At 23.8% G+C, this 9,973-nt stretch overlaps 1 protein-coding gene across 1 annotated transcript in view; it reads right to left on the bottom strand.

Annotated features, from left to right (window-relative positions):
- Positions 1-1,764: 1,764 nt before the first annotated feature.
- Phum_PHUM385160 (uncharacterized protein) overlaps positions 1,765-9,973 on the bottom strand; it is a gene marked incomplete at both ends in the record, with an annotated part of 16,086 nt that continues 7,877 nt past the window's right edge. The window contains 3 exons of the mRNA XM_002428434.1: positions 1,765-1,904; positions 3,385-3,681; positions 5,194-5,437. Of these exons, the coding sequence (XP_002428479.1) occupies positions 1,765-1,904; positions 3,385-3,681; positions 5,194-5,437 (681 nt within the window). The remainder of the gene's footprint in view (positions 1,905-3,384; positions 3,682-5,193; positions 5,438-9,973) is intronic.

The following is a 9,973-nucleotide window of genomic DNA, read 5'->3' as shown; positions in this document are numbered from 1 at the left end:
ATTTTTTAAAAATATTTTGTTAATAATAAAAGATGAACTTTTATTATTATTATTATTATTATTAGTATTATCGTTAGTTATTTTTCAATAAGTTATTTATTTTTTTTTAATAATTTATTAATAATTTTTGATGTTTAAAATTTTTTTTTGTCTTTCAGTTGCTTCATCTTAAGTGTAACGTCGACGTTAACGCATGTAAAAATTTTTTTTTTTGTTATTTATGTAATCAATAGAAAAAATAATTCAGAAATATTATCATTATCATTATCATTATTATTTTACTACGAATGGAATAAATCGATCGATTTGTTTTTTTTTCGTAAGGAAATAAACAAAAAATTAAAATCGATATCGTTTTCCGAAATTTTTTTTTTTTGGTAACTACAAATTTTTTATCACGTGATAACCGATTGTAATCGAATCGACTGAAAAAAAAACAAAATGGCTACAATTATTTATTCATAAAATTACAAATGTTAAAATTATTGATTTGAAAAATTAATTTAAAAAAAATAAAAATTTATTAAAACATGAAAGAAACCTGTGAAGTTTATTTTGTCACAATTTTTTCAATCATTATCATTATTATTTATTAAAAAAAAATTTGTTTTTCGATTACAATCATACATAATAATACTTATTAAAATTGTTGTTATTAATTTTTTTTAAAAAACCGATTAGTTAATTAATTATTTATTTATTAATAACAATTTTTCCAATTTTATCTTCTTATCGAAAATTATATTTACAAACAATACAAACAATTCAGGTACTCTTGATTTATAACAAATAAACGAAAACCTAAGTAAAAAAAAAAATTATTGTGATCCAATCAAACACTTTCCAAATAACAAACGATACGAAAAAAAAATTTTTTTCATCGACGCTCTCGCTCGCCTAAACACGTCATTTTATTAAAACGAGGGTTATTCAAAAAATTACTTTTTTATAAATTCCTTCCATTTCCGTTTTGTTATTATTATTTATTTATTTGTTTATTTATTTATTTTTTTGACCGACGAAAAAGCAACTGATAATTATTAATAACAAAAAACTTTTTCTTTATTTTTTTTTTTTTAACAACAGCAGTCGACTTTTTTTTTTGTTATCGTTATTATTATTATTATTTTGCGCATTATCTTACAAATTATTATCATTATGTATATATATATATATTTAATAAGATCTATTATTAATAAATTATTTATTTAATACGAATCGTTTTTTTTTTTTAATTAATTACAAAACCGAACTCTCGACCTTATCACAGGTTTGCTTCACCATATTTTTTAACACTTTTTATTACTCGGGTAATTTTTATTACTTTTCTTATATACATATACATATACATAATTTATTTATTAATTTAAAAATAACGGAAAATTATCATTATCATTATTTAATTTTTATTTAAATCTATATCATTCATTTTACAATTTTTATTTATATATATTTATAAAAAACAAATTTATCATTATTATTATTATTTATCATTGTTATTTATTATTATTATTATTACAATATATATATATATATATATATATATATATATATATATATCGTTCGTATTATTATTATTATTTATATAAATATTATCGTCTACTTTTTATAAATATATATATATACATTTGTTTTTTTTTGTCAACAATGAGTGCGTTCAGAAAACGTTTAAAAAAAATAAAGAAATAATAATAATAATAATAATAATAATAATAGTAATAATAATAATAATGATGATTTGTTTTCGTCGCAAAAATATTCTCATTATCTGTAAACGATTGTTGAAGAGTAGGTAACGTTATCCATCGGAGAATAAAAAAAAACAACAAATAATAAAACTAAGATATTAAATGAACTATTTGATAACCCTGCAGAACCCGTTTGCATAGCTGCCGGTCTTTCGCCTGTAACAAACACAAAATTTTAAAAAATTACGACAAACACAAAACTGTTGTTTGTTGTTGTTGTTTTAAATTAAAAAAAAAATTTTTTTTCCTAACGGTCAAACGTCTTAAATTATACGTCACTTTAGTAATAATTTTTTCTTTAAATTTGAACACAATCTCCTCTCTCTCTCTCTTTCTCTCTCTTATTCATTTTTACTATAAATGGTCGTTATATGTATATAAAAAAAATAGAAAAAAACGTAAACGACGCTCTTGAAAACTGAAAAAATAATAACAATAATAATAAATAAATTTATTTATTTATTTTCTATTTTTTTTTTTTTTATAGTCTCTCTCACGCACGTTCGGATACATAAAAACGTTTTTTTTTTTCAAAAAAAAAAAATATAATATATATAATTTTAATATGAATTTCCTTTCTTTTTTTTATTACGTGGTTTTAACGCACGTGGCATTAAAAAACAAAACAACAACAAAAGAAAGTAGAATATAAAAAATAAAATAAAAATAAATAAAAAGTTTTTTTTTTTAATTAATAATTGTTATGACGAAATATTGGAGGGAAGGAAAGGGGAAGAAGAGAATTTTTAAAAAATTTCTTTTTCTTTTCAGGTGCAAACCTTTTCTCTCTCTCTCTCTTTCTCTGTAATTTTAAAATCAAACGAAACAAAACAAAAATATCATGTTTATGTGTGTGTGTGTGTGTGTGTCTGTGTGTGTTTGTGTTTTTTAATTTAAAAGTTTAAAACTTAAATTCAAAGTAAAATTTTGAAAGTTTAGGTTTGGTTGTATTTTATATTCACATTAGTCTCAACTTTTCTCCTCAACCTTATAAATATTTATACACACTAATGAGATCTTAAAATGAACGAACCGCAATACCTACTACTACTATACCTCTTGATACTACAAATAACAAACTTTACACACATTTTTTTTATAAAAATTCTAAATTCTGAAGGCTACTATTTTTTTTTTTACATAAAATTATTATTACGGGGGTTAAATAAGAAAAAAAAACACGGTTGTTTGTCGTTATTGTCACGGTTGTTGCTGTTTGTTTAATAAAACTAAAAATAAACGAAATATTTTATATATATAAATAAATTTTTAAAGGCTCGATGCGATTCATCAAAGTTATTTTTATACATCGCGTGATTAAGTAGTAAATAAATAATATTATTATTATTATTATTATCATTAGGAAAGGGTTAAAAATTTAAAGTGATAATAATAATAATAAGGGCCGGAAAAATCACTTTTAAAACCGGTTGAATTTTTTTAATCGTTATCATCGTTTAACGTCTTTATTATATAGTTTGAAATGATTTGTGGAAAATGGAGGAGGAAGTGGTGAAGGGAAGGGGGAGGGGGGTAATTATTTAAATAAAAATCCGCAAAATGATAAAAAAAAAGTTTTTGAATTTAATTAAAAAAAAAAAAAGAATGTTTTAATTAAAAGGTTATGTATACAAACCGTTGAGTACGTGCACGCGAACGCTCGCAACATCAGCATTGGAAGGACTGCAGGAATATTTTCCAGAATCAGACAACTCGGCATTTTGTATTAACAAATAACTTGTCGTTATTTCACCCTTTTCCGTGATAACACTAACCCCTCCTCTACTGGAATCGTAGCTTATCACTTCGTCGTGATGATACCAAAATATAAAAGCAGGAGGTTTCGGTGAATATTTAATTGTGCATGTTAAATTAATTGTGCTTCCCCTGTCGACGTGAAGATCGGGACCACCCAAAATCGATGCCGTCGGTACTGTTAAACATAACAAAACAAAACAAAAAAAAAATTAAATTAAACGAACGAACGAACGAAAGAACAAACAAACAAACAAACAAACAAACAAAAGAAAACTGTTAAATTTTATTCCAACAACGAAAAAAAAAAAAAATCAAATTCAATATTATTATTATTTTTTTTTAAATTCATACTTTATAAAGCCGATCACGTTTTTAATAAACTTGAGGAGAAGGGGGGGAGAAGGAGGAGGAGGAAAAAAATCGAAAAGTAAAAGTATTAAAATTATTATTATTATTATTAGATTTTTTCTTTTTTTTCTCTAGAAATTTTTTTATTCTTTGTTTTTACAACAAAAAAAAATCACGACTCCATCTTGTTTTTGTTTTTTTTTTTTAAACAGTAGTATATTTGTAGTGATGATGATGATGATGATGATGATGATAACAATGACGATGATGATAATAATGATGATTAAATTTTTTTTTTCGGGAAAATTATTCAAATAATATTTCATATTAGTTAGTATCGATTGTTAAATAAGCATATATATATATTCACGCTTGACTTAACAATAATAATTTTCCCAATGGATTTTCCTTTACTTTCCTTTGCTTTCCTTTCCTTTCCTTTTTTCCATTGTAAGCAAGAATTTTTAAATCTACCAAGTAAAAATTTAAAAAAGGAAAAAAGAAAAGAAGCAACTCCTATTATTTTTTTTTTTTGACCTTTCGAGGTTTAATCTAAAAACCGTTAAACCTTTCAATTTAAATAATGGCCCCTTCATTAAATGTATTTTTTTTTTAAATTTTCATTTTTCTCTTTCCCTCTCACTCATTCTCTCACTCTCTCTCTCTCTCTCGAATTTTCGTTAAAAAAAAAAAAAAAACATTTTTAACGAGAAAAATCATTTAAACGTTTTTATTTTGAAAACTTAATTGCTTTTCTTAAACCGTTAAATTACCCGTTTAATTTTCGTTTTTTTTTTTTTTTTGCAACCGGAAACGTCGTTTTTAACGGCGGAAGTAAAATTCTTATCATCGATATTCGATGATTTTTTATTTTTTAATTAATTAATTAGTGCAAAAAATTATTTTTTATGTTAAATATTTTTTTAAAAAAAAAAAAAAGTTAGTCGTTGATAAAAAAAAGAAAAAAAAAGATTTTCCAAAAGGTAAATGACCTTGATAATTGTAATGCCTATCTTGAACCATGAGATGGTAAATATCGTTATCAATGTCGTCATTAAACCATTGTCCTCCTTGATTTATAACGCGATTACCTTTTTCAAATGTTTCAGGTATTTTATCTGGAAAATAAAATCATTTAAAAAAGAAAAAGTTTTCCCACTCTCTCTCTCTCTCTCTTTCTCTCTCTTTTTACCCTCGGATAAAAACGAAAATTAACTACGATTAAAAAAACCTTTTTTTTCTTCCTAATGCCATGTTATATTATTATCGTTAATCATTGAAATTGATTGTAGCGAGTTGTATTAATAAAATTAAATTAAAAATTTTTTTTCCTTAATACGTCTTTGAATCGCAAATAACGAACGGTACTCACCAACGACGTTTAAATTAACAAAATACGATCTGACCGGTTGAGTGCTGATCTGACATTCGTAAACTCCGGCGTCACGTTTTTGTGCAAATTTTATTTGTAACGTCCATTCGTCGTTGTCCTTGTGATGCGTCGCCATGAATCTTTGATCGCTCGTATACGTGTAAACACCAACCGTTAATATGTGTATGTCTCTGTGACGTATCCAAGACACCTGAAAATTTTTCAATTACGTCATCATTCTTTAAAAAAAAAAATGTCACGTTTACCCCTCGAATTATTAAAAAAAAGGCAATAAGTATAACAAAGTAATTTTTAAAAAAAATTAATTAATTATAATAATAATAAAAGATGAATAATAATATACGCAGCAAAAGGTCAAAAGAGGAAATAATATAAGTTTAAAATAATAATGATAATAATAATAATAAATGTTTCGCAACAAAAGAAAAAAAATTTTTTTTTTTTGTACGAACGAATAAAAAAAAAAAAATTAAAAAAAATTAAATAGCACGAGTACTTTCATAATTAAAATATTTTTAATACGATGATAATAATAATGATTATTATTATTATCATTACGAGTAGTTTTTCTTATATTTTTTTTAATTAATTTTTTTTTTTTTTTACTTTCCAGAGGTGATTCATTAAATTTCAAAAAAAAAACTTAAAGGTATTTTTTAAATAATAATAAATATTATTATTATTATTCGTGGGGGGAAAGGGGGAAGGGGGAAGGGGAAAAAAGAGTAAGGTTTTGATTTTTGAATTAAATTTTTTTTACCGTAATAAAAACTGCTTTTATTTAATATCCGATCCGAATGAAAAGGAAAAAAAAGGAAAGGAAAAGGAAGGGATTCTGGTGGGGGGGGGGTAGAGGAAAGAAAATGAAAATGAAAAGTTTTCAAATAAGAAAAACACGAAAGGTTCATAAATAAAACGTTTCAACTTATTTTTCCGCATGATTTTATTTTTTTTTTTATTTTTTTTTTTGGAAATCTTACAAATTTTTTTTTCTTTTTCTTTTTAATAATAAAAAAAAAAAAAAGAAAAAATTCGTTTTTTTTCTGTTTTTTTTTTTTTTTACGGTTTTCTTTTCATCAACTTTTTTTTCTTTTTTTTTTTTCTTCTTATTCTCACTCGTTCCAATTTTCTTCCTAAAGCTCCCCGGAATTTCACTTTTCAATTTCTTTTTTTTTTCAGCGTTTTTTTTTTTCATTCGAATTAGGATTTAGTCGGAGAAAAAAGAAAAAAAAAATTTTTTTTTAACCAAAAGGAAAATCATTTTAGAATAACTACTAGGGAAAATCAATCAATATTGGTTTCATTCTAACCTCTAGACACCTTAAAAGTTAAAAAAAAAAAAAAACTTTACTTTGAGGATCCCGAGGGAAAGAAAAAAAAAAAGTTGAAGTAGAAAATAAAATAAAAAAAAAAGTTTTAAAAACTTTAAAAAAAAAAAAAATTTTACCATTTTTATTTTACACACATTCAAACGAATTTAAATAATAATAATCGTTAGAATAAATAAAATTTTTCGACTGCTAAAAATCTGATATTTAATTAATAAATTTTCCGCTCAAACTCTTTAAATTACAATCGACGAAAATTCAAAAAAATTTTTTTTTTTTATTTTTCTTCCCGGAAACGAGAGTAAAATTTTTTTTTTTAAATGACGTAAAAAAAAAAAGGTAAATCGAAATTAAATTTCCCTTTTAAGAAAAAAAAAAATGGAGGAAAAAAAAACGTAATAAGCGTTTAAAAATGAGGTAAAAAAAAAAAAAGAAAATTCCAGTAAACCGTCAACAATAATGTTTTGGAATGAATCCAAATTACTCAAGATGAAGTGGGTTTTCCACTCATTTTTTTTTCTTTTTATTCTTCGCCTTACGTATAACAACCACTATCACTCCCACCACCATCACCACCAAGACGATAATATCCCCTCCATCCACCATTTAAAAAAAAAAAAATTAAATTAAATCATATCTTTTTTTTAAATGGTTCGATGATTACAACAACAACAACTATTACTACTACAACGCGTAAATTCAACCTTATATTTTTTTTTCTCTTTCTTTCTTTCTTTTTTTTTTGTTGTTTGTTGTTTGTTGTATTCACACACATAAAAAAAAAGTAAAAAGATAAAAGTTAAATAAATGATTCCACCTCTTTGAATACGTATGTATATGTACGAAGTTGGCTTTGTTTAAATCTGCTACCATTTTTCTATATATATATATATATATATGTGTATATTCTTTTCATTTTCTTTCTTTCTTTTTTATATGAGTTTTGCATAAAATTACAATTTAATGTTCTTCTTCTTTCTCTCTCTTTCCCTATCCCTATCCCTCCCTCTCTCCCTCTCCGTTTCTGTGTCACTCTGTTCCTCTTTCCCTATCCCTCACTCACTCACTCTTTTTCTCTATTCTTATCCCTTTCTCCGTCTCTTTTTACCCCTTTCCCTCCTCCCTCTATCTCTCTCTCTCTTTGACTTTCTCCTCCACTTTCATCATCATCATCATCATCAACTTCTTTCTACGTGTAAATTTATTTTAAAAAAATAAAAATAAAATGTATTTATAATGTGTGTGTGTTTCTTTCATCTTCTTGTCATTGACTCAAAGCTTTTAAAAAATTATTTTACTTCAGTAATTATTATTATTATTATTATTATTATTATTATTATTATTATTATTATTATTATTAAGAAGTTATTAAAGTAACAAAACCGTGACAGAAATTTATTGAAAAATAATAATAATAATAATAATGTACGTAATCGAAAATTACCTAAAAATTTTATGGGTATAATTTAAAAAAAAAAAAAAAAAAAAAAAAAACGAAGAGATTTTTAATCGATATAATATTAATCATATCGATAATCGATAATCGTTAATCGAATCTCGAATAATTTAAATATTAAAAGAAGAAGAAGAAGAAAAGAAAGAAGCAGAAGAAGAAGAAGAAGAAATTTATTTATTTATTTAGATCGTAAAAAAAAAAAAAAAAAAAAAAATTTTTAAAGTTAATTTCTTGTTGTTCTCACGTAAATTTTTTCGTTTTTCTCTTCGTTAAATTTTCCAGTTGATAATAATAAGAAGAGAGAGAGAGAAAGAGAAAAAGAGTGAGAGAAAGTGAAATAAAAAGGGGAACAAAAAAAGAAAGAAAAGTATAATTTATATTTCCGTCGGCAATTTTTTTAACCGTTATATTGAAGATGTTTTTGTTTAAACAATGTCGAAATCGTAAAGAATTTATTACTATCTAATCATAGTAAAAAAAGAAAATTTTTGTTTTTGTTCAGATAAGGAAAATAATAATGATAATAATAATAATAACGATACTACTACGAGAATAAAAAGAAAAGAAAAATGAAACAAAAGAAAAAGAAAAATAATAATAAGAAGAATAAGAATAAAAATCTATTTTATATATCGAAAGAATAAAGCAGAAGAAAAAAAAAAACGTGATCTCTTCAGAAATTTATTTTTTCTTTTTTTAACTCTATAATATTCTACACGCTATATGCCCTACGCTTTTATTTTTTTCTTCTGCTTTTTTTTCTCCTATTTCTTCTGCTTTTCCGTCTTTTCCTCTTCTTATTCTTCTTATTTTATTATTATTTTCATTTATTTATTTTTGCATAAAAAATTTTCTTTTTAAACGAAATAAAAAAATTCCCTCCAAACGTTTTCCGACTTTAAAATAATAATAATAATAATAATAATAATAATAATGATAACGTGTTTAACGTGAATTAAGGCAAGCGTTCGACAATTTAAAAAAAAAAAATCCACCGCAATAAGTAGAAAAAATTAAAATGGCCGGAAATGAAAATTTCAATTTTCATGAAAGCGTTTGTAGTAAGCCACCGCACCACCACAAACATTTTCAAAAAAAAAAAGGAGCGAATTTTTGGAAAATTTAAAAACGTTTCCCGCGTGAAACTTCCAAAATATTCCAGAAAAAACAAAAACATTTTCAGTTACGTTATAAAAATCTGATAAGAATGTTTTTTTTAAAGCGATACATCGACGAGTAATTTTTTTTTATAACGCCATGATGGTAAACTTCGAACAACAGCAACAACAGACACCATTTTTTTATTTGTGAGTAAAAAGTTATAATTAAAATTATTTACTCGTACAACAAAAACAAACAAACAAACAAACGAAATAGTATCTATGTAAATATATATACATATTATATATAAAATAATAAAAGAAAAGAAAAAAAAAGAAAAGATTTATCGAATTTCGATATTACAACAACAACAACAACAACAAAATAAAGTATTTCGAGATTTATTTTTTGAATTTGTTTAAAAAAAAAAAAACTCGATTTAAATAAATAAAATAAATTTTTTTCTTTTTTTTCTCGATAAATCGTTTTGAAATTTAATTCGAGACGACGAGGACGAGATTGATACGCGAAAACATTATCGATACTGTCGTCTGCTTTCTCTCGAAAAAAAAAATAAATTAATTAATTAAAACGGCAAATGTTTTTTTTTTAAATTTACATTTATGACGTTTTTTAAACGACAAAAATTGATTGACGATTGCAATCGTCGTAATAATAATAATAATAATAACAATACTAATGGGTTATAATTCATACTATCCTCTACTGCCTCCTTTCCCCTTACACCTCCTCCTCAAAAAAAAAATCAAAATAATAATAAGAAAAACTTTATTAAAAAATAAAATATTTATAACGAAATATTACCCGTTGTAAAAAAATA

This window comes from Pediculus humanus, genomic scaffold, assembly GCF_000006295.1.
Source record: "Pediculus humanus corporis 1103172107866 genomic scaffold, whole genome shotgun sequence".
Taxonomy (NCBI): domain Eukaryota; kingdom Metazoa; phylum Arthropoda; class Insecta; order Psocodea; family Pediculidae; genus Pediculus; species Pediculus humanus.
The sequence above is the reverse complement of the archived record's forward strand: the minus strand, read 5'-3'. Positions and strand labels throughout refer to the sequence as shown.